Source organism: Neolamprologus brichardi, chromosome 20 (genome assembly GCF_056152115.1).
Source record: "Neolamprologus brichardi isolate AB-2024 chromosome 20, ASM5615211v1, whole genome shotgun sequence".
In the NCBI taxonomy this organism is placed as follows: Eukaryota; Metazoa; Chordata; class Actinopteri; order Cichliformes; family Cichlidae; genus Neolamprologus; species Neolamprologus brichardi.
In genome coordinates, this window is record NC_142123.1 from 11,218,750 (window position 1) to 11,243,113 (window position 24,364).

Sequence of the window (24,364 nt, forward strand, 5' to 3'; positions counted from 1 at the left end):
TTTGTCAGGTGTTGAATGTTTCTGGGAAGTCCTTTTTTTATTCCCTTTGCCTGGAAGAACCACATAAGGACCTGGGCAAACAAACAACGCTACTGTCTGAACCTGCGGCGCTTAACTGGAAATGCAGACTGTTTAAAAGATTTAACTACATTTGATTTTAATTTATTCAGCTATATACACTAATGAGATTAAAACATTTGAATACTTGTTTTAAACGTTAGTACATCTGTAGGTAATTTCTTCCCCACATTTAAAACACTTTACGTTAATGACAGTTTTTACGATATCCTTGAGGGTTGAAGTCACTAAGCATTCTTAATTGTAGGTTAAGTGTTCTGTTCGTGCTACCCTTTTTGGCACATGGCAGATGTTAATGCCAAGCGGGTTTCAGTGTCAGATTTCAAAGGCGTGTTGATACAGGGGAAAACCTTCAGGATAAAATCTGATCAAATACAGTTTGTAGTAAAAGCTGGAAGAAATGTTTAGGATAAGGCAAGTGGACTAGTGGGAGTATTTTATCTACATGTGTAAATGCTTAACATTTTGCCATCACATAGGCAGCGTATTTCTTAAATAAGTTTAGATGGTGTACCCACTAAAGAACAACAGAACAAAAAAATGAAGTCATACTGTTATGGCTTTTATTATCAGCAGAAGGGGCAGCGTGCTTGTGTTTTCACTTCACTAATCAATTCCATGCCTTTAGGTATGTTTTCAACTTGTAGATATGGAAACTCATCAAGCATTAGAAAGTACAGGAAACATTACAATCAGTCAAACATGCAGTCTGGATTAGGTTTCTGTATTAAATTAGAAACAATAATTAAAAGCATATTTCAGCTCAGTTAAAGTCTGGTGTCAAGTAGATGCATACAGTGTAGCATGTGGGTTACTTACCTAAGGGATTAATTTAGTTGAATTAAATTTTATTTATGTAGCGCCAAATCACTACGATGGTCGCCTCAAGGTGCTTTATCTTTACAATAATAGAGAGAAAACCCAGACAATAAGATGCGCCTCTAAGAATAAGCACTTGGCAACAGTGGGAGGGAAAAACCTCCTTTTAACAGGAAGAAACCACTGGCAGAACAGAGATTAGGGAGAGGCAGCCATGTGTTGCGACTTGCCAGGGATGAGTGGAGGATTACAGTTTATGCTTGTCGTTATCAGTTCTTCAGGAAAGAGTGATTTATTTCTTTTTTTCCTTTTGATTTTTTTCTTTGATACCTGTTGTTGAAGACAACAAGTTGAATGCATCATGCGTGAGTATAACGAGTTTTGGGTTGTGATGATGTCACAGTATTACACACCTTAACATGAACATTACAGTTGGGAGTTGAATTTTCAGTGCATTTGTGGAGGGTACAAACTCTTTACTCAGCGAGTCTTGCCCGTGCTTTGCGGGTTGAACCACTAGATACAGCCTGCTGCTGAATGAGGTGTGTTTGCCTGACTTAATAACAGTGTTTGCAAAACTCCTGCTTCTGGTTTGTCTTTTAAAATTTCTAACATTCCAGTCACTGGATGGGGCTGAAAATAATGCCTCTCAGGGAGGCGCTTTTATGTCCCGTTTCTGTGGAATTTCTCTTTCTTCCCTGATGTGCTGCCATCCCTGCCAACCTACAGGACACACAGGTGTTGGGAAGCAGCCTCAAGGGTATTTGTGGGGTTTCTTGAGGTGCCAGATCGTGCTCATGGGCATTAAGATAGTATATGAGGCATGCCTTCTGTGATAGTTATGTATGATAATTTCCAGGCAAAAGAGATTAAGTATTTTATGCTGAAATAGAAGGAGCTGTAATAACTGAGACAATTCTGAGAGTTCTTACTTTCAACTTTACCAATGTTAAAGTACAATTTTTGTACATCTAAGGACCCTTGTGTTTGCCTTAAATTTAATTATAAAGGGAAATTATAATTTTATTATCTGGGCATCTACCTCTAAGTAGAGTGCTGCAATAAATCAGTGCTGAAGTGCTACTATTTGACTCAATGATGCTTAAGAATGATGGTCTGTTGATTTTATTTTATTTTAATTTTTATGTAAATAAAGAACATACCTATATATTGGGGAAAGCAAAGTTTAGGGATCCCAAACTTAATGCTGTCTCCATGTCTGGACGTTAGCATTGCTAACAGAGCGCAGACAGGCAGAAGATTTACTTGATACCAAAGACCAATTCATATTTTATAAATTGTAAAGTCTAGAAGCATAAAGCTGCAAATTGTGGTGCAGATAGAGTGAATGGAATATTACAAACATGGAGCTAAAATGAGATGTGACACTTTGTGGCGTTCGAGGTTTTATTACATAATCTCTCACCACCACACTGAAAACGTTTCTTGCTTCAGGAGGGACACAGAAAGCCTCCAAATGTTTGGCGTGTGTCCTTTCCCAGTTCTCACTTGGAAAGACGATCAAATAAGGAAACAGTTTAGCTCGTTCTGCTCATCGTCAACTTTGTTATCACGCCGGACTGTGGTTTGGACCACAAATAAATTTTTTAAAAACCTTTCTTCAAATTCCAAAATATGATATAATTGTCAGGCGATCATCTGTTGCTCTCACGTGTCAAAGGGTGATGTATGTTTTTTGACTATTTTTCCCAGGCATTCTCTTACCTCAGTATTTTTTGTCTGCTATTTAGAAAACTTTGCATTTTTCTCTTTAGGTTGTTCTTTTCTATTCTCCCAATGTTGCTGTTGAATATCGACTTGTGCTTTTAGTTTGCCGCCTTTCTTTGATTTTTAAGGAACACGTGGGAGCAATAAGGCACTTTATAGAAGAGTAATGAGATATTAGACTGCCTTCATGTTTAGTTGCTGCACGTTTTAAAATTTTGCATAAATTCTGAACTCATTAGATGCTACACATGATCTTTCTCTTAATTTCACCCATTTATAAATAATAATGACTTTCTGTAACTATTATTTTTGTAGTCAGCCCAGATTTTTTGTATATCAGTCACTTGTGTCACTGATTGCTTTCAGTATAAAATGGTCAACATAGTTAGAGAGTAGAACATTGTGGTTAAATTGAGCTACCACATACTTGTGCTGTAGTTATATAGTTAAATTCAATTTGTTTTAAATGCAACACTGTGGCTCTGTTTCTGTTTTTCTTTCTAGTATGGCATTTGATGATGCATAGTGCCTCTTGACCTCCATGTAAATTTTAACCTTAAGACACTTATGTGCGTCAGTCTCTTTTGGAAAAATTAGGATAATTTGCCTTCCTGTATTTTCTCATTGCCCTAACTGCTCCATGAGTCATTTCTCACTCCAGCAGTGCATCACTTTCCTTCGGTCCTGGAGTCTGTCATTCAGGGTTAGTAATGAAAATCCAGCTGGAGGCTTTTGTTTCTTTCTTCTTCTTTTTTTTTAAACATTTACCCTTTTCTAACACTTCCCCTTTAACCATGTCTCTCTAGGGTCTATGTAAAAAATGCAAGCCTCTTAGCCTCTACTCTATTAGAGCTGTTCACTTTATATAACCACTGTGGGAAGCCCGTCTATTCCGTCAAGCAGATATTTTCCCTTTGGTGTTTAAGAAGAGTTGGACACCCTGCTGTGCTAATTGCAGCAGTGATCTGACTTTGATGAGTGAGAAGTACGTGGGTGTCATAACATGCTCACAGATGCTTTTTGTGTCCCTACATACACTGGAAGAACAGTTTGCAGTTAAACATTGACCAGAGGGTCCAAGCTGTCAGCAGAGCACTCTGCCTTTCCTGTAACTGAACACAGGAGGTGAAAGCACGAGCCAGTGGATTCCAGAGCGTCTATCTCAAAACCTTGAATTGCATAATCTTTACGAACAGTAACCCCTTCCACTTGTCGGCTCTGTCAGCACAGAAGCTCCGCATTTTGATTTGAGTTTGGCCCATTTTGAAAGTATTTGATTTGCTTGAGATACTCAAATGTTCCTGTCAAAATAGGTTTTTAAAAACTTTATTTTATTTTTTTTATTATGTTGAAATATTGTAGTGGATCATATCTTTGTTTTAACCCTACAAATGTTTAATCAATGTAGGGTCTGTGACCAAATTTATAGATTTGAAAACAGACTTCATATTGATGCTTCATAGCTGAGGCCTTGGTATACAGCTGAAAGCATAGATTAGGAGGTTAACACAGAGAGTCGAGAAAATCATAAGAGTCAGGGTTTGCTCCACACTCAAGGTTGTCTTTAACAAAACAATCGTCAGACATGCCCTAAAAATAATTTCTGATCTTAGCTTTTAAGATCCACCAGTGCAGGTTCAATTTGCTTTAGTAGTACTTTTTCTTCACTCTTTTATTAATATTTAGTACTTCTTAGTGTTTCCTTACAGTCTACTTTAATTAGTAGTACAATCTAAAAATGGCAAAGAAATTGAAATGACAACTCTGACAGTGCAGCTGCTATAAAATCATGAGATGAATGGTATGTCTGGACACCTAATGCAAGCAGCTGAGCTATAGCTAGATTTGAATTTCAAAATAATGCAGTGGATAATGATCTCCAACTCCGGTCACGTATAGGAGTAAAATAAACTCTTCCATATTTTCCATAATGAGCGGCACTGTATGCACCAGGGTATCCTCCAGCTCCGAGAGTGGCAGACTTCATTCCCTGGCAGACCATCAAGAGGTCCCTGCCTTAAGCCAGTGATGGCTACCAGGTGGCGTCTGTTGTCATACAGCGGATGCAGACCAGGCAGTGGCTGTCTGCTCACCCAACCCAAAAACCAGTAGCTAGGATAAACAGTACTGGAGGGATCGAAGCTGGATTAGGAAGAATAGTATTTTGTGTATGCACAGTTGGCCTTGTGGCATTGCTTCAGAGAAGCATTTCATGACACTGGAATGTAAAACAGTTGTGGCGCAGGTCAGAAAACAAAAACCACTTGTGCCAGTGTATAGAGATTCCTTTCTTTCATCTTTTGCCAATTATTATGTGTTTTTGGCTTTTGGGTATACAAGTGAGTAAAAAAAAAAAAAGCCAAAAATGTCACTTGCTATATAGGCTATAATTAATACCATATCTGTTATTCATAATAGATTCCTTACTTAAACATATACTGATTTTGTGTACATAGTTGCGTACATATGAAGTATATAAATAGTTAGCTGTTTAGAAGTTGTGTAATCCTTCTCTTTAAATGAGATCACTGTCCCCCGATGCTTGTTTCCATTGTTTAGGACAAAAATCAATTACAGCATGAGTTGGTTTCAGTTGAACAGAACAGAAAAAAAAGTAGAAGAAGACCTGGCGTATTTAATTGGAAATATATTAAAATTTAATTTGTAGTTCAGCAGAAATCAATGTTTACAAATCTCTTTGTCTACATAGCAACAGCAGCATTCCAATGAGGTAACTGTCAGGCTTTTTTTTGCCTGTTTTGGGCCACCGGAGACGCCTCGTTCTGTTGGCCTTTTGACCTGAAGGTGAGAAACCCAGGAGAAGGCATACTGCATCATTGTCCCAATGTAGTGATAATGTGGCGTAAACATATGTGCAATGGTTTCTCTGGGCGATGCCTCAGTGACCCCCTCACACGCCTAACTTGCTTTGGGAGAGAGAAAAACAACATTCAAATGTCATCTAAAGTTATGCATTTGTTAAATAACCAGTATTAAATATTTCTTTCCTCTTTTTAAGTGCTGCATTCCAGAGCACTGAACTTTCTCCTCAGCTTTACAGCGATAGAGCAGAATTTTGTCTTTTCAGATAAATTGTTTCAAAGTCAAGGGACACTAAGTGTTTCCCTATGGTGCAACATCTGCTTGGTGATGGAACAACCGCCCTTTTGTCCTGATGTTTTTGGAGAAACAACAGAGACAATAGGCTAGTCAGATGGTGTCAAGGATGAGTTGAAATATACATGTCTCAGGACAGTCTGGAACAAAACTGGCGAATGATGTAATCACTTTGTTTGCGTCCTTGCTTACCTCAACCACTGGTGCTTAACAAACACAGAGAATGAGAAGACCTTTGTATAATTTTGCCATGCTGGTCATCACTTCCATTGTGCAATGCTCAAAGATTTATATTCTGTATGTATTACAAGTTTGACTTTCAGTTTCTATATTGTCTATCAAAATATTATCAATAGTAGTGTTATTGTTTGGCTTTAAAGTCAGACTAATGAGGTCTACGCCATCCTTCAAATCCCTTTTTTCCCTCCCCGCTGTTTATTTGAATATTTCATTTGTAACGGGTCGTTCTTTTTCTAAGTGGCTATTCAGACAAACTCTCTTCCCTTGTCTTTGTCAACATCTGATGTCAAGATTCAGTAGTACAATGTTAGTTTTTTGTCTGACATTCAATCATGTTGCTATAAAAAATATAGAGTTGTAAAAATAGCTTTCAGTGTCAATCATTTCATGTTTTCTTGTGGCTGGTCTGTGAATGGGACTGTTGGTTTGTAGAAAGACAAAACAAACAAATTAGTTCATGGTCCAAAATTTGGCCATGTTAATAGTATTTTCTACTATTAGGATGGCCCTGTTAAATATTCTACTTTTATAAAGGGCAGGTATTTGATCTGACAATAAACATTGTAGGTGTTGCTTGAATTCCAAACTTTTATGGTTTCAAGTGTTAACTACTGTGCCATTTGCAAGTGCTTTATATTCATATTTTTCTTTCTTAGTACATCTTAATACAGAAATTACTTTTGTTTCCTGTTTTCAGTTTAGGCTTTACGCAGCATTGCCTACTGTCTGACACATTTCTTTTTAGGAAATTAGCTCATCTTGGTTGTTTATATCCATTTAATTTTTCAAATGTCCTTTGTATGGTAAATGTTTATTTTTTAAGTAGTGTTCTCATCTGCACAATGGAGAAACCCCCCAAAACACAACCAATAATGCTAGATAGTTAGGGTCTTTCTTTCAGGGAGCATTGATTGCATTTTGGCTGCCCCACAAATGAACAGTTGTTTGGACGCAAAGGCAAGACAAAGTCTCTGTCAGTCAGTATCATTTTCCATCAGTGCATGTCGTGGTAGCAGTTGTTGGTTTGGCTAGCATCAGTCACATGAAGGATTCAAATATGTAATACGCTTCAACATTTTAAACCCAACCAAAACTGGTTGGTGGTCTAATTCTATGTCCTCTTTAATGGCCTATTTAATTGTCATTCTCTTGACAAAGACCCTTGTTTGAAGACGTGGTAGTCAAAATGAAAATGAGCAAACGAACAAGCCAAGCTGAATGTTCTGAATGTGTTAGACTTTTTAAATAGAGAAGTAAATGACAAAGTATTTTTAAATCAAATACTACATAATAATGTCCTCTTTGTTTTCAGTGTTTTTAGACAAAGGAATTAGATCGAGCACCTGGCAAGTAAAGGGATGAAAATCAGGAAGGCTCAAATGGATAGCTTCCTAATTAGATTTGATTGAATCCAGTAATAAAGTCTGATTTCTTTTCCTCTGCGAGGTTTGATACAAATTAACCTCTGAGGAGGAAAATGTCTACAATTTATTCAAGGATCGTGCTCTCTCTCTCATTACTAAAAAGCCAGGCCACTTTAGAGTTTAATTTTTTGTTTTTTTTTGTTACCCCTCAGCCAAAAAGGCTGATAGGATATTGTCGTCACCCTGCTGGGTGGGTGGCAGCCTGAACAGGCCAGCTTTGTGAATGCGATAACTCGAGAAGGAAGTCACCTAGGACTTTTAAATTGATACAATTTGAATACTAAAAGGGAAGCTACAGGGAAGCTGGTCAGAGTTGATGGGAAGATGGATGGAGCCAAATACAGGGCAGCCTTGGAAGAAAACCTCTTGGAGTCTGCAAAAGACTTGAGACTGGGGCAGCGGTTCACCTTCCAGCAGGACAACGACCCTAAACATAAAGCCAGGGCAACAATTGAATGGTTTAAAATAAAACATATCCATGTGTTAGAATGGCCCAGTCAAAGTCCAGATCTAAATCTAGATGTGCAAAGCTGGTAGAGACATACCCTAATAGACTGGCAGCTGTAACTGCAGCAAAAGGTGGTTCTACAAAGTATTGACTCAGGGGGCTGAATAATTACACACACCCCACTTTTCAGTTATTTATTTGTAAAAAATGTTTGGAATCATGTATGATTTTTGTTCCACTTCTCACGTGTGCACCACTTTGTATTGGTCTTTCACGTGGAATTCCAATAAAATTGATTCATGTTTGTGGCTGTAATGTGAAAAAAATGTGGGAAAGTTCAAGGGGGCCGAATACTTTTGCAAGCCACTGTAGGCTCAATAATAATTGGACAGTTTTAATAATCAGAAAGATTGTTTTTAATAACTGGATTAACTTATTAAATAAACTCCAAGAAAAGATCTGGTCAGCATATCAGCCAAACCATGAGACACTTTATTTTTAATATTAGCTATCCAGATTTCTAGCGGTGGTACAGTGCTCTGTTGTTTACAGTCAAGTGGCTTTGAAAATTCCTAATCATCATGTGGGCGTAACGGCAGAACTGTTGGTACTGTTTTTCTTCAGTCCTGATATATGAAAGAAGAGAATAATTATCATCTTGCAAACTGCCAGGCTCCACCGTTTTTACATGTTTGTTATTGTACCAACATAAATGAGTGAATCTGTGATTGGACAAAAATAAAACTGTATTTCATGTGATTTAAGATGGGACTACTTGGTGTTTAGTGATTGTATGATAATCCTTTGATTCTTTTAAAATATCTTTTTCATTACTTGCACCTCTTTTTGGCTTTGATGTAGGGGTATATTCTTAGTTTTACATGTCTTTGTACATTTTTGTGGAAGAGCAACACAACAACAGTTTCAATCAGCTTTCTTTCTTGTTCATTTTTACACACCAGATTGGTAAAATTTCTTGGTGAGATGTAATATATTGACAGCTTTACAGTCTCAAACCTCAGCACATGCACTTTTTGGTGACCTCTCCATATACCAAAGGTACAATGTGTAAAAAGTTAGGAAGTGGTACTTGGGGCCCTGCACACATGAGAGGGTTTGACAGTGATATCAGTACATTTTCTGCTTGCTAATAAGTTTTTTTTTACTTGAGAGGAATGTTATGTGAGCATTGTCATCTGGATGTATTTAGACTGCATGTGCTTGGAGCTGGTAGCCATATGGCTTTAACTGAGGGACAGTGAAATCTCCAGGGTCTGCAGGAGTGAAAGCCCTCCTTCTGATTTGCCATCCCAGATAAAGGCACATCTGGCCAGTTTTAACATATCTGTTTCTGTTAGGTAGGACATGAAGACTTGAGGGGTTTTTTTTTGTTCATTTTGAGTTTGAGAGTAAATTACAAACAACAGAAGAAGTAATTTTTTGGTTTGGTTTAAAATCAACAAGTATATACAACATACCTGTGTGATAATGTCAGGATTCTTCAGAATACTGGGTGATAGTTTTGCCTAATTAAGAGTGTGGGATACTGCAACAGTGCCTGGCACCCTATCAAGCTCCGTGAGAGTCACAGACAAACGGTTATTTACTTAAAAGAAGCTTATTTTCATATTATGCAATCATAGTCTAATGGGATTTTCTTGAGGTCATTAATTCTTCTTCCCTGTGTCATCTGATTACACCACCAAAATACTAATGTCTGTCAAAGAACAATAATCACTGTTCTGCAAGATCGATGGGATTGCTTGGTTTGATTCGTGATAGACCTACCTCTCTAAATCCAGCCTGTTCTCATTTACTGGGGGATTTAACTGATGTTTGCTCAAAGTTCCTGGCTTGTCACAAATATGGATAAATTCTCCTGTGGTCTTGATTCCTTGAAATATGGACACTTGTGAAGATGCCCTTGGTGATGCATTTAAATGTACAGGATAGGCATAATTTTACATTGTGCAGGGTTGTCCAAGTGTTTTTTTGGTACCTTAAAGTGTCAAAGTCAAAGTCAAAGTGTCAAAGTGAATAGCGTACAAAGCTCCTAGAAGTGACATAAACAGCAGTCTCATGACTGACAAACTCGTGCTTTAGTCTTGTGGCAGTTCTTCAACCTACAAACGCAGGCTTGCTATATAAAAGAGAACTGTTACCTCTCAGCCTTCATCACTGCTGCGCAGGCACTAATGCTAAGGGAGACCTTCACTGTTTCACTGCAAACCCAGCTGCAAGTGTCAGGAAAAAAATATAAATTGGAATCACACAGGACAAGTACTTGCTAAAACTACAGTTCTTGTTGTACATGTTTCATATAAATGCCAGGTCTTCATTATCTAATAATGCAATGCTTATGGTATGTTTATGAACATTTTTAGTTAAATGTTTTATTAATGTTGTGCATTAAAATCCAATCAATGTAATTTTCTGCAACAGATTACTACATTTATTTATTTATTTATTTAAAAATTGTACCCATCATCACACAGGTCCGCACTAACGGGTCCTTTCAAGCTTTAGCATGACCCCTCGCAGTGCGGTTTCATCACAGTTTCTGGCCTTTACCCTTTGTCTAAGCAGATTTCTGACATGCATGCTCTAATGCCTGTCATCAGCTTTTGCTTGCTGTCCTCAGGAATTTCGCTGCATACCAGCACTTTTTGAAAGCTACATTTTACAGATGTATTGGCTGTGACTGCACACAGGTTTCACAGTTGAGGAAGTATAATAGACTCGTGGTTCATATGAGTGTTTCCAGATGTGATGGCAGTGCGGGTCAGCGGTGGGCGCACAAACGGGAATTGTGACGTCTTGACAGGAAATCATCCTTTGTCAAACAAGCATGACACATGTCAATAGGTACCTTTAGTTTTCCCAATAAACAACTTTGATTAAAGTATCAAACATTTATTTAACATTTCCAAAATGCATTGCGAAAGGATGCATTGATGGCTGGCTGGGATAAGAATGCCTCATCATTGTGTGAGCTGCTTTTCTTCTAGGATCATGGATGAAGCAGTGTTAAGGATAGCTGGGATTTAGTGAGAGGTAGTGTGTTGATTAGCTTCATTAAGCAGCATAGAAGTCTTTGCTGGCACTTCCTGTGATTGGGATTTATACATCCATGTCATATTTTCCATCGGTGTCCCTTTGCCTTGTCTTTCTTTTTAGATAATACTTGCATCTACACGTTGTCCTCATGCTTAACAGTAAAGCTCTGAAAGCCCCTGTTTTGTGTTCAGATTGGCCTAACAGTTTGACATTGTTTTGTCATTTCTTTCAGCATCAACAATAAGCTGCAGCAGCCAGAAGCAGCATCTGGGGTTCTGGAATATGCCATGAAACATTTTGGTGAGCTGGTGAGTACTTTTTCCATTTTCCAACCAGAAAAAAAAGAAAAAAGAAGGAAAACGTGTCCCAGGTTTTCCGATAATAAGAGATGTAAACCCATGCCTTGATTTGCTATAAACTCCACTGCTTTCTTTACATCTGGTAAGTCTAAAGAATTCTTGGATAATCAATTAGACCATACTCATACACTCAGACCCTTTTATTTCTTCAAGCAGTTTTGGACTGAATATGTCTTTAGTGAGTTACATTGTATTAGGAATTCTGTCTGCACGTCTTCCTTTCCTTATTTTAATGTGGGGGTGATGGTTGTTTGAGGCAGATATCCACAGAACACCATGATCTTAATGTGCTGCATATTGAAAAGCCATCTGCTACACTTATCAGGGGTTTACAGCAAGAGACAGAATTATGGACTCATTTGTCTAATTAAGATGAGGTTTGCATGTTCTTAAATTTTTACTTGCTTTGTCTGTCTGGTGTACATGACTCTTGGGCCCACTGGGCCCTTTTTATGATGCAAAATAATGTCATTTTTCATCTAAACAAAAAAGGAGCAATATTTCTCTCTTAATGACGAGCTTTTCCTGTGTGGGATGAGTCATTATAAAAGTTAAATGAACTGCTTTGTATTCTTTTGTTTTCACTCTACCATTGTAGAAAAATATTGGTTTTGTTTTTCAGATTTTTTTCTTTTCACATTGAGCACCACACCTCCTAAATGTTACTAAAAACTCTGTTTCTTCATGTTCTCCGTACATGGACTCGATCCATATATGAAATAACTGTCAGAGTGGACATGCTTTGGCTATGATTACACCGATTTTCCACACAAGTTACATAACAGGAAAAGAGCATTTGGTTATTTGGATCGGTCTCCCTCCCTTTTACCAAAGTTACGTCATTAACTAACTGTGGTTTTTCCTTTTTCCTCGAATGAATGTGCCAGACAGGCACTTGAGGTACATTGACAATCAGTTGAGTAGACTCGTGTTATTCTGTTTTTATTTTGGATTTATTTATTTATTTTTTTGGAGGGATATGATTTACTCATTCATTTATACTAATTGCAACAGTTGTGAACATGGACAGAGTCTGAAACTGTCTCCAAAATAACCAAAAATTTATAATAAGCCTTTTCCCCCCCTATTAGAGTAATTTGACATTAGTTTCTTGGCATCCGCTGTCCCCAAAATCATATTTCCTTTGAGTTCATTGGATATTTGCAGCATCCTAAATCATAAATGGGAATGAGTATCTCCACACCAAGAGAAAACAATAGAAACTTCAATAATTAATTACGCTAAAATAAACTAACTTGGACATGAAGACAAGACTGATCAAAGTCGATCTATATATAAGTATTGCTATTGTTTAAGCCCTCAAACCAAAGCTTAGAGTCTGGGCTTTAAGCCTATATTCATACAACTGTCACTTCAATGTATATTGGTATAAATTTAAAATTACAATGGCAGCCGGTATAGCTCAGTGAGTTAAGCAGGTGAACCATAGGCTAATGCAGAGGTTAGGGATAGACTCTGACTTGAGATCACTGAGTGCGTTTCCTCTCACTGCGCTTTCTCCCAGCTTCTCTGTCTTCTCTCCTGTAAGAATTCACACCTGATTTTATAACTAATCAACACACTACCACTCACTAGATACCAGCCCTCCCTGATTTGTATATAAAATGACTTTTCTTTGCCTTAGAGAGCAGATTTTCTGTTTCTCTGTGAAAACTTGGTAAAGACTCAGTGAGAAGAGTTTCACTCTGGACCTTTGTTAATGTTCTGACCATGTGGAAGGCTTTACCGTGGGAGAATGCAATGTTTTCCTGATTAGTATACACTTCAGGAGCCCTCCACAGTGAAGTGTGTGCTTAATCATTCATGCATGGCTCCCTAAAGAAGTCCTGGAAGTCATTGGTAGATGTAACAGGTCCAGGATTGCTTGTTGAAGTAGAAAATGTCAGCCATACAGCACAGTAAGGTACTGTAGCTGGAAAAAGGATTGCTCTTCCAAAACTCTTTATTACATTGTCCAATGGTCACGAAAAAACGCACATAACCCAAAAATATTATGATACAGTGTTATAGTTTGATATGTCTTCTGTAATCGCTATCCTACTGTATTTTTTCATCTTTTAGGAAATCCAAGCCACCTGGTATGAGAAGCTACATGAGTGGGAAGATGCCTTGGTAGCATATGACAAGAAGATCGACATGAACAAAGAGGATCCAGAGCTCATCCTGGGGCGAATGCGCTGCTTAGAGGCTCTGGGAGAATGGTATGTTATTAGTCTTTGTTTTTTTTTTTTTATCTTGGGTCACATACGTACATAGGAAGTCATATTCCTAATGAGACCTGACATTAAGTCTCTCATTTGATACCTCTGAGTTGACTAAAGACGTTTTACGAGAAAACACATGAACAGTCACCCAGGACAAGCCAGAGGTGTTGCTACACCATTGAAGCAAAGCCTCAGCGCCATAATAGCCGCCCACTTTGATAGAGCATACTTAGGGGAAAAAATCACAAGATGGATAGAAATATGTTGATCATCACAGAGCTCAAAAAGCAAAGCAGATGTTAATTAGCTTATATAACCTGCTGTCATTATGGTGCACACTATGATTCTTTCCACAAGAGAATGATTCAGCTGAAATAGAGCTTTGTGTTTGTGTGTGGCAGGGTAGGGCTTAGAGATGATATAACAGTTGACCAATGTTAGGTTTTGTTACACAATGACATTGTGAAGGTCTCAGTACTAATCAAAAAGTGATTTAAGATTGCGCAGTTCATGCTTTTAACAATCTTATTAGAGAGTTGGACACCTTTTAAGCAAATGTTTAGTCTAGAAAGTTTGAAGGAGGGAGCCTTTAGAATTAGGAAAGTCTTGCTGCCAAAATTTTGCAGTAATGAGTCCTTCTGTGTTCTGTAGACATTAGTCAATTTTGCGAAAGTCTGTTATTTCAGGATGACTGAATGCAACACGAGCAAATAATCTGTGTATATAGAGTCATTTTAGCATGTTGTTTCTCTGCTTTAAGGTGGTATTCATTGTTAATTGGAACTTAAAGCTATATAAGGCACTGAATGTGTTCCTCTTGGAGAGGTCTGCCTGTCTAATAAAGCCAGTTATCAAATTTTTTGCATACTTTTCATGTGCACATTTTCATTTCATTTGGTTTTCACCTTTAAAAGTATTTTACAGTGCCAAAATATACTTCTATTTGTCTACTGTAGACACATGTGCTAGTTTACTTGAGGTTGTACCTGTTGCCTTCATTGTTATGTGATATCCAGGCAGATGGAAAACAACTTCATTTCACTGACCCCCATCCAGCCCCGTCTCTCTCATTTTCTCTGCCTATCCTTCCTCTCTTTCTCATCTAAGCTTCTTCCAACACTCTGCCATTAAAGCACCTGCGGTTGGGTTGACTTCCTTCTGGACATTTCTTTGATTGTTGTTAATGCAGAATCAGTCTTGGTTGGATGCACCTGACCCCAACAGGAATATCCATCTGTTTGGTGGGATACTCGCTGTTATCAGATTGTTATGGAACAGTACACTGATGATGTTCATCTGTAAGAACAAATGAATGTATAAGTAATTGCAGATGTCGCAGAAACATTATCTTTTGTCAGTTTCCTTTTCATTTTGTCCAGATGTGCTTGGCAGGAAAGTAATTTTGTATGAAATGTCATTAGAATGAGAAGATCCTTTTGATATGTGGTGAGGAAAGACCAGTATAATATTACAATACTTTAAAAGTACCAGTTAAAACAGTTTCTCGTAGTTAATTTAAATGTTTTTGAATGTCAAACCTGTTAAGATGAGATAAATATGAAAAAAACCATTAAAGACTAAACAATATACAGTATGAAAAATACAGGCTGTGACTACAGTGGACACTTGTCACTGTTTTTAACACTGAGTTTCATCTAAGTTTGTACGTTGTAATTTCTGTCTTATCTGCCGCTGGCTGATTGACCAGCAGCAGCACAAGGAAGAGTACCCACAGACCAGTTGTACCACGCATTTTTGAAACTGCTCCCTTTGACAACAGATACTGTCTAAAGGTAGATAAGCAGTCAGAAGCAAACACGCTACCACTTTTGGACCATAATTTCCTCATTAGACACCTCTGATATGCAAATCAGTATCTGTTCAATGAAAAAACATTCCCGTGCATCATCTTACTTTGACTTTTGTAATTCAGTGTCATCTTGGCCGTCTATTTAACGTTCCAGTATTCAGTTCTATTTGTTACCTGATTAACAAGACATGTTAAGTTCAGTTTTTTCCCCTGAATGCTGTACATACTGTGGGGTTGATCTCACTCCAGTACTTTAAATTTGTTTGCTTTAATTGGAATGTTTCAGTTTCTTTTCTTTTCTTTTTTTTTTTTGTTGTTGCTCACCGTTCTCGTGTTTTTTTTTTCTTTCTCTTTTCTTTCACTGCTGTGATCACCTACTTCCCCACTCACCTACAAACAACACCCTCTATTTCTGCATATTCACACACCACGATCACGCAAACACATGCGCTCAACGGCAGCACATTTACAACAGCCTCACAGCGCACACAGACTTATAGGACACACACGCAAGCCACGCTTGTTCATATTAGTGAATATACACACACATAGTCAGACTTATGGAGCCTCTCACCGCACATTTTTTTCTCTTTCTATTTACAAACAAGTGATGTTTCCACATTCTCTTCACCCGTCTAAACGAAACACCCAGCGTACATCATTAGACATACACACACAATTATGGGCACACTAAGGTTTGTCACATGGAATGTAAATGGAGCTGGCACCAGAGAAAAAAGGTTAAAGATATTTAACCAGCTTAAAAAACTACAGGCAGATGTTGTTTTATTACAAGAAACTCACAGGCCTGTCATAGGTTTAAACGAACTTAAAACACCTGAGTTTCCTAATGTGTTTGCAGCTTGTTATAATTCTAGACAAAGGGGAGTAGCAATTTTAATAGATAAAAATGTTAATTTTACAGTACTCGATACAGTTATAGATCCAAGGGGTTGATTCCTTATTATTAAATTATCAATATTTAACAAAAAGCTATGTATTGTAAGTATATATGGTCCAAATGTTGATGAACCCTCATTCTTCCACGGATTTTTAGTGCACTCTCTGAATACCTTGATTGCACACTTATTCTTGGACTCGACCTCAACCTTGGAGTAAATGAAGAAATGGATAGGCTCAACACAACAGGAGCTCAGCGCAATTGGCAGTCCACAAATATAATCAAACAGTATATGAGCGACTATGGCCTTTGCGATGCATGGCGCTCACTTCACCCCCAACAGTAAGGAATAGTCTTTCTTCTCACATGTCCATCACTCCTACTCTCGTCTGGATTATTTCCTAGTCAGCAGCTAACTGCTGAGTGACATCTCAGACACCGAGATGCCCACCTTTCAATTTTAAATCCATGTAGACATTGAGGGTTCTCGGCAGGGGCCGTGCTAACACCTGCTGCTCTCTGGCAGCAGCACCATGCTCTCCCGTGTTTTAAATGCACCTTAGAACAACACGCAGCAACACTACGCATGAGCGAGAGGAGAGAGGTTTGGGGTCTTCACACACCCCTGTTCTCTGCTGGCCATCGGGGCTGGCACTGCAACCCCCTCTGGCTTCTGCTCCGTGGCTACTGGGTGACCCCTCATCTGGGGCTCTCCTCAGCTCTTCCCAGGAGGGTGGCACGGATGCCCCTCCAGTGGTCCTCCTTGGGCTCTCGCACTCTGGGGCCTCTGGATGTCTGGAGCCTGGATCTCCTCCATGCCTGCGTCATGCCCTGGGGGACGGGGCTATGGCTCTCTACACCCTCTAGCAGACCATTACATGGGGAAACCTTTTGAATACAAGCACGCTGATCCACACAGGTGTGCACACGGGTGTTCACTGTTCACAGACATAAACTACACCTTTATTGGCTGCTATTTCCAAGCACATTGTGCGCTGTCGGTCCTGCTTTCTTGTCGGTCTTTCTTTCTCCCTTTCCTATCCTCAGTCATGTCTGTCCGGTCTGTAACAACTAAAAATAAAATAAAATAAATAATAACAACAATGGTCGATCAAATGGACCAATACGACAAGGCCGTGATGATCCATTTGGCAAAGTAAATCCATTGGGTGTCCTTGTTGGTCTTCAGACAACAATTCTGACGGCTAAAGAACCAACAGGCAAAAAATAAATAAATAAATACATTTGTTTGTTTTGTTAATGTTTTCCAGGGGCCAGTTGCACCAGCAGTGTTGTGAAGAATGGACACTTGTCAGTGAAGAAACGCAGGCCAAGATGGCGCGCATGGCTGCTGCTGCTGCCTGGGGTCTAGGTAATCGCTCAAATACTTAATATGAGACTGCAAATATTCATTCAAAATAGTCAATGGGGTGAAAATGTGAATATATATATCTGTATATTTAGCAGTCAGGGTACAGAAAATACCATCGCTGGGCACTTAAGCCACTGTCTGCCTGACTCAGTGAAACAATGCAGCAGTGAAAACAGTACCAGCTCTTGCCAAGTCCTGCTCGCATAACCAGATGGGAATAGTATCCAGTCACAACATTGACATATCGTAATGTGCAATGGTGGAGAAAAGCAGGGAACACACTGCTAAAGCAACCCCAGAGGTTTCTGGTCTGTTGCTTTGACTTTCCTAACTAAGTGGTAAAACCAGATGTGACACCCAACTGGCAGGCTTGTCTTTCTGAAGATGATGTTGAAAAACATAATATTGAGGTTATCGTTATTTACGCTGCGGTGGAGCGTTGATCAAAGTAGCTGTGACTGCACACTAAGTAATATGTAGATACCACATTTAAATATTTACTCATTATGACAAAGTTCTTGCGTAACTCCTGTCTTTGTTCTTTTTTTTTTTTGTGGCGTTATTGTTGTCCAGGACACTGGGACAGCATGGAAGAGTACACATGTATGATCCCTAGAGACACGCACGATGGGGCTTTTTATAGAGCAGTGCTAGCCCTTCATCAGGACCTCTTCTCATTGGCCCAACAGGTGGGTTAAGTCATCATTCACGAATGGGCCCGGCTCATACAAATACACTAAAGTGTGTATTTTTAGATACACTCTCATAAAGACATGCTTCACTTGAAATTACCCCGTCTTATGTCGTCTGGAATTTTCCCTAGTCTTTATAGCAAAGAATGAGACGTTCAAATCACCAAAAACCAAACATTGTAAAGAAACATAAAATTGTTTTACAGCTCCAAAAGGGATCAAATTCCTCCCATCAGCTGCGGCTGTTCATTAAACTAGTAAAATACACAAGGTTTGGGTATTTTCTTTTCTTTTATGATGTGGTACCTCCTTGGTGTGGAAATGTTATGTAACTCCCCAAATTGGAAATCATTACGGCATTTATCCTCAAACAAATAAAGAGCCTATTAGTCCTCCTGTCTGCATGTTGACAAGGTCTGGTGGAGGTCAGGTGGGTTGTGTTTTCCTCATCTGATCGCGTTTGAGGATTGTAGATGAGTTCATGGTCCCTGGAGATGCATTTGTTCAAACTGGATGGAGGAACGTCTCACGCACACATGCCTCACCTGCTTCTTCAGCTACCTTCCACTCATCCTCCGTGTCCCCTTCTCACCATCAAAAGCCCTGGAGACTTGCTTCCTCTGACCTCTCTTTCCCTTCACAGCCCTCCCACACCACACACAATTTAGAGATTGGGTCCAGGTGTGGCCCACAGGATTCTTCAGAATAAGGGAAGTTTCGACTTTTTGCTGACAAGAAGCCACTCACAATGAAAGAGGAGGAATGAGAAGCAGATGGAGAGAGGGAGTAAGCTCGAACATCGACATGAGCTCAGTCTAGTTTTCCGGATGCCGTTGGTAATCCTCGCACTTGAGAGGCTGGCTGACGCTTTCTTTCCTCTATACCCCCAACAACCAGACATGTGCTCCGTGAGACTTGGACGGCATCTGTGTGAATGGTTTCAGGTTGCTTTGCTTTATAAAGCCCACTGTTTGGTCTGTTGAACTGATGATGTGTAGACACTAGTCATGCTCCTTGCACAAGATTTATGATACGTCTGCTCTCTGAATGCGTTTGATTTGTACATTTTCTTGTGGGTTTTGCAAGTCACATCCCTCTTTTTGACATCTCAGTTTTGTTTCAAGGCCTAGTTATGTTTTTTGTTTGTTTTTTCTTCTGCAGTGGCTGATTTGGGCCTAAACAGTCATACACAGGCTGTTATACTAAACTGCAATCATAAGCTAATATCACTGAACTTAAACCGTAAATGCAACCTTGTCGTAAAAGAACAGAATCATTGGGTGATGGTTGGTTGTGCTGCCAGGAGCCAGACACTGCATTTATCAGGAGTCGTCTGGACTGCACATTTCCAATGAGGCCCCAGCGTGGTAATTCAGGAGTAAACAGGACCATAACAGAGTGAAGACTATAAAGAAGCAGCCTCATTGTCACCTCATCCCCACCACCATCTTGTTGTGCGTGCCTGAGGAGTTGTTTTGGCATGCAGTTGCTCCTTTCCCTCCCCACAAAAAATAATTGGTGGGAGTTGGTCTGAAACAGCTGTGTGTCCTGGTCTTAGACGCTTCCTCAGTAATCCTCTCATTTTACCTTCCCTCTAATAACAGTTCCCAAAAACATTGACTGTACAAGCTCAAAAGTCAGCAGACTTCCAGCTAGAATACGTGTGTCCTTGTTTGTCCCTTTAACTACTCTGGATCAGGTCTTTGTCTCATTTACGGTATTTCTGCCCCTCGGGGTACGCATTCACCGGAAATGGAATGTTTGCAGCATCCTTGAATTTGGAGAAGTCTCACAGGGAAAGTTGGAGACTTGCTGAGTGTGTGATACACTCCAAAACTCCAAATGTAGTGGAGGAGGGAGGAGAGTGAATGGAAAAGAAAAGGTTTTTGTATTCTGTTCATAGCAGGAACCTTGACTAAGAGCTTCCATTGTGAGTTCTTTGTCAGCCTGCATTTACCCTCTCTTTTTCTGTAGTTGTGTAAAAATTGACGTTATTTTTAAGACACATTTGACAGCTTTAAGCGTGGTTACATAACTTTTGTACTGTTGCTCTCAACAGTTCATTTACTTGTCCTTATAAAATGTTTGGCACTCAGCAGTGCTTCAGATCATTTTCCTATACAAGCAAGCATTCTAGTCCTAATTGCATTAATGTGTCACTGTTGGCAGCTCTTAAGTAAGAAAGGTTTGAACCGGAGGCTGTAGCATGACTTTGTGCTTTTATACCAAGTGTTTTTATTTCCTAGTGTTACCCAAACCTAGGCAGTCCTGACGCCGGGAGTTTTTAGGAGAGTGTGACATTGTGCTATGGTACATTCAGGGGCCAAGCTTGAGGAAATGCCCTCTGCAACCAGTAGTATCAGTGGTGTATTTAGAGAGAATTCAAGGCCTCGTTTGCTAACTAATAGTTGGAGTATTCAGGAAAGTTTTTTGAAAACAAAGGGGAGGGGGAGGGGGAGGGGGGGGGGGGAAGGAAATGTAGCATATTTACATTTATGTGTGGTGATAAACTATGGATGTTTCAAATGTAACACTATACTTTGAATGTGCTTTTAATGCAGTGCATTGACAAAGCAAGAGACCTCCTGGATGCCGAGCTGACTGCCATGGCGGGAGAGAGCTACAGTCGAGCCTACGGGGTAAATGTTACCATTTTTTTCATAGCATTCATATGCAGTGAGCTTGCGTAACAGCTATAAAATTGAATTTTCATTTGACTTCCAAGTTTCAAACCCTAAATGTCATGCCACAGCTGTGTCTATTTTATTGTGTATCTAAATGGTATTATCCAAACATATTAACAGCGGAAACTAGAAAACAGCTGTTAATATGAAATCTGATCATAGTAGATTTTGATCCATAGTGCAGCAGTAACATGGTAGATATGGGGAAAAAAACAAACTATTGATATCGGTATAACCAATGTTTACTGAAGCTGCACAGTTGGGTCCAGTGGGTTAATGAATGCATTTGTTTGCAATTTCTGATCATTTTAAAAGCTGTTATGGTCTTTTAATGATTCACAGAAGCTCCATCTTAGCAATGTAACTGCTATAATCAACTGTTATACTCAGTATCTGTGTAAGAATAAATGAGTATGTTTTTTTTCTTTCTCAGGCCATGGTGTCTTGCCAGATGTTGTCAGAACTAGAGGAGGTAATCCAGTATAAGCTGGTGCCAGAGAGAAGGGAAATCATCAGGGAAACATGGTGGGAGAGGCTTCAGGTAATAGCACACGATATGTGGACACAAACACACACAATATTATTTTATGATGTTTATTTAATAAATATGATACTGTAGCGCAGTGCGTACTCTGTAGTATTCCAGTTCCAAATGCCCAGTGAATGCACCACATCACCCATCCATTCACATGTCACCCCCGGCCTGTGGAAGTTGACGTAAACTGTCTGCCTTCTACTTTTTAATTGACGTAGTCTCGCCCTGGGTCAACACACTTGAAATCAATGATTAGTTCATTACCAGCCTCTGGAGATCTTCAAGACATGTTGAGGAGGTAATTTAGCCATTTGAATCAGCTGTGTTGCATCAAGGACACATCTAAAACCTGTACGACACGGGCACTCGAGGCCTGTGTTGCCTACCCGTGCCCTAAAAGAACAATTCCCAGATATAAGTCGTATATTTTTTTAGAGTAAATTAACTTCCTCAAACATGTGCACAGACTAATAAAGAAAAGAAGATTAATTTTGATCATATAGTGGCTTTGCGTACCATTAGTGTCATGAAAAAAAGAGTTTATTTTCAGAATGAAAAGGGTGGCTCGTTTGATGTAATCCACACTGTAAACTCCTCATTTGACTGATTATATCATTATTAATTGTGAATTTCAGTGTTGTATATGTTGTTAAATGAAATACAAGGATGTTTGGAACAACCTTGACTCCACAAGCGGTTGGGAAATATTTACAGCCTGCCAAGTCTTTGGTATTTGAGCCGAATGTCATCCAGTGTAAAATAATGAAGTTCAAGTACATCTTTTCCATTTTGCGTGACATCTTAATTAACTGTGTTTCGCCCTTTTATGTGCACGCTGAGGGGAGGAATATTAAGTCAGAGAGAAAGACTGTTAAAATTTTGATCTGTGATGCACCATTCCTCACACTTTAAATCATATCACTCTAGTTGTTCTAATGCAGCATTAATTATATGGCTTAAGATCAGCCCTTTTTGGAGTTCCTGCTTCTCTTCTCCTGCTCAGATGTTACGGACACTGCTCTGGAAAATTTTCGGAATTGAAATGCAAAAACCTGTGTCATCCTTCACCTTTACCACGTGCCAGGAACCGTGTACTCATCTGAAGGCACTGTGTCCCTGCCCAGATTTTTTTAGTATGTTGTTTTTTAGTTCTTTTTGGACAGTCTGACGTGGAAATGCCAGCGCACTTAATGCAATTGGATCACTTTCCTCCCACTCCAGAAGGTCACAGTGGTGTCCCGAGATACAACAAAGGACACTGGCTTTTATTGAACAAAAACAAAAACCGAAATACGTCGAGTGTATGAACAATATGGGTGATATGTGATTTTTGGATTGTTGTATTTTTAACACTTTTTCACCAAAGTATCAGATCCACAGACAGTATAAAAGCTGCTATCGTCACACACTGCTTCTGGACTCTGCATTTTTTTTGGGGGGTGGGATTTAGAGCTAGAAGTTATCCTATATGGGGAAAAAAAATTAGTTATCGGCTACTTATAGCAAGTTTGATTATCCAGCTACATTCATTAACTGTATTGGTTCAAGACACAAGTGCAAATGCTAGTTAATCTGTGCTATAAAAAAAAAAAGACAGACTAATAAAACATTAGTATTTCATTCACCAAAACTGAAGCACAAATGTGCTGAATCACAGCCAGTTTGTCTGTATCACCGTAGTTAATCCATTAAAGTTGCTGAAAAAGGCAACCAGCAGCACACACAAACAGTGAAGAGGTGCAAGTTAATGACATGAAGAAATAGAAGCGAGGCCTAACATACAGCAGTTGTCTTTAGCACAGCAATGCGTTTAACTCAGTTATCCAGGTTATAAGAAAAAAACAAAAACAAACTGACCCCACTCACAGTGGGTTTCTGGACAGAGGTTGAAACTGTCTTTGTACCACGCTGTGAATATGCTTCTGAATGTTCTAAATGTGTCAATTTTAATGTTGAAGTCTCTGGAGATTGACTGTCTGTTGGAGCAGCCTCAACTGGGAAGTAGAGTAACGGCAGTTTCCTCTACTTCCAGTTGGCTTTATGTTTCGGAGATTTCCCCCCTCGATTACAGAACACTTGTGACTCTTTTTCTACTCAACGTTGCACACGAGTTTATAAAATAATATTTCCCAGTCATCTTACCTTGTGTTGGGGATCAAACTGTGTATTTGTCATTTGACACAGTCCACACATCTGTCCATGAGTTAGTGTCCTGCTGTTAAGTGCTTTTTCCCTTAAACAGCTTATCCCTCATCAAAGTTTTGCAGGTATGGTAAAGGTGCAAGAAAACACAGCCCCCTGATGTTTGTTCATCGGTGTATCAGATTGATTTCTTGCACTTCTGTCCATTTAAACCCCAGTTTCAGTCACGAACTAAGGCCAAGTGTCTGTTAAAGGATCAGTCCTTTCCCCCCCCCCTTTTTTGTGTTCTGTTTCTCAAACAAATGCAAGTCGTGAAACATTTTAATATTCGTCTAAGAAAGAGGATTTCAGGACTTTTGTGTATTTCTCTGTACTTCTGTTCACATATTTTAAAACAGCAGCCTTTTTCCTACTCGTTTATATAACAGATTCTTTTGGCAAATTCTGGCAGATTGCCTCTCAATAAAAGCTCTTTGTTGTTTACTTGCGTTCTTCAGCTGTTTCAGCTCACAGTTCATTTTCAATCAAAACCATAGTATTTTAAAACATATTGGAAATTTTTATTCTGTTTAATTAAATGAAATGGGTTTATTCTTGTGTCTCGAAGGACAGCTACATCACTGCAGTGATGTCGTTTAAGACCATCTGTCCACCATGATGCACATTCAGGTGCATTTGTTCCCTTCAGTCAACGTGGATGAATTGGATAATGTGGCTTCATACCTCATAAGCA

At 39.1% G+C, this 24,364-nt stretch overlaps 1 protein-coding gene across 4 annotated transcripts in view; it reads left to right on the forward strand.

Annotated features, from left to right (window-relative positions):
- Positions 1-24,364, forward strand: part of mtor (mechanistic target of rapamycin kinase) — a 75,508-nt gene that overhangs the window by 30,965 nt on the left and 20,179 nt on the right. For all 4 annotated transcript variants that reach the window (XM_087834225.1, XM_087834227.1, XM_087834228.1 and 1 more), the window contains 6 exons: positions 11,144-11,219; positions 13,353-13,492; positions 17,478-17,578; positions 18,152-18,267; positions 20,832-20,909; positions 21,388-21,495. In XM_087834225.1, the coding sequence (XP_087690351.1) occupies positions 11,144-11,219; positions 13,353-13,492; positions 17,478-17,578; positions 18,152-18,267; positions 20,832-20,909; positions 21,388-21,495 (619 nt within the window). The remainder of the gene's footprint in view (positions 1-11,143; positions 11,220-13,352; positions 13,493-17,477; positions 17,579-18,151; positions 18,268-20,831; positions 20,910-21,387; positions 21,496-24,364) is intronic.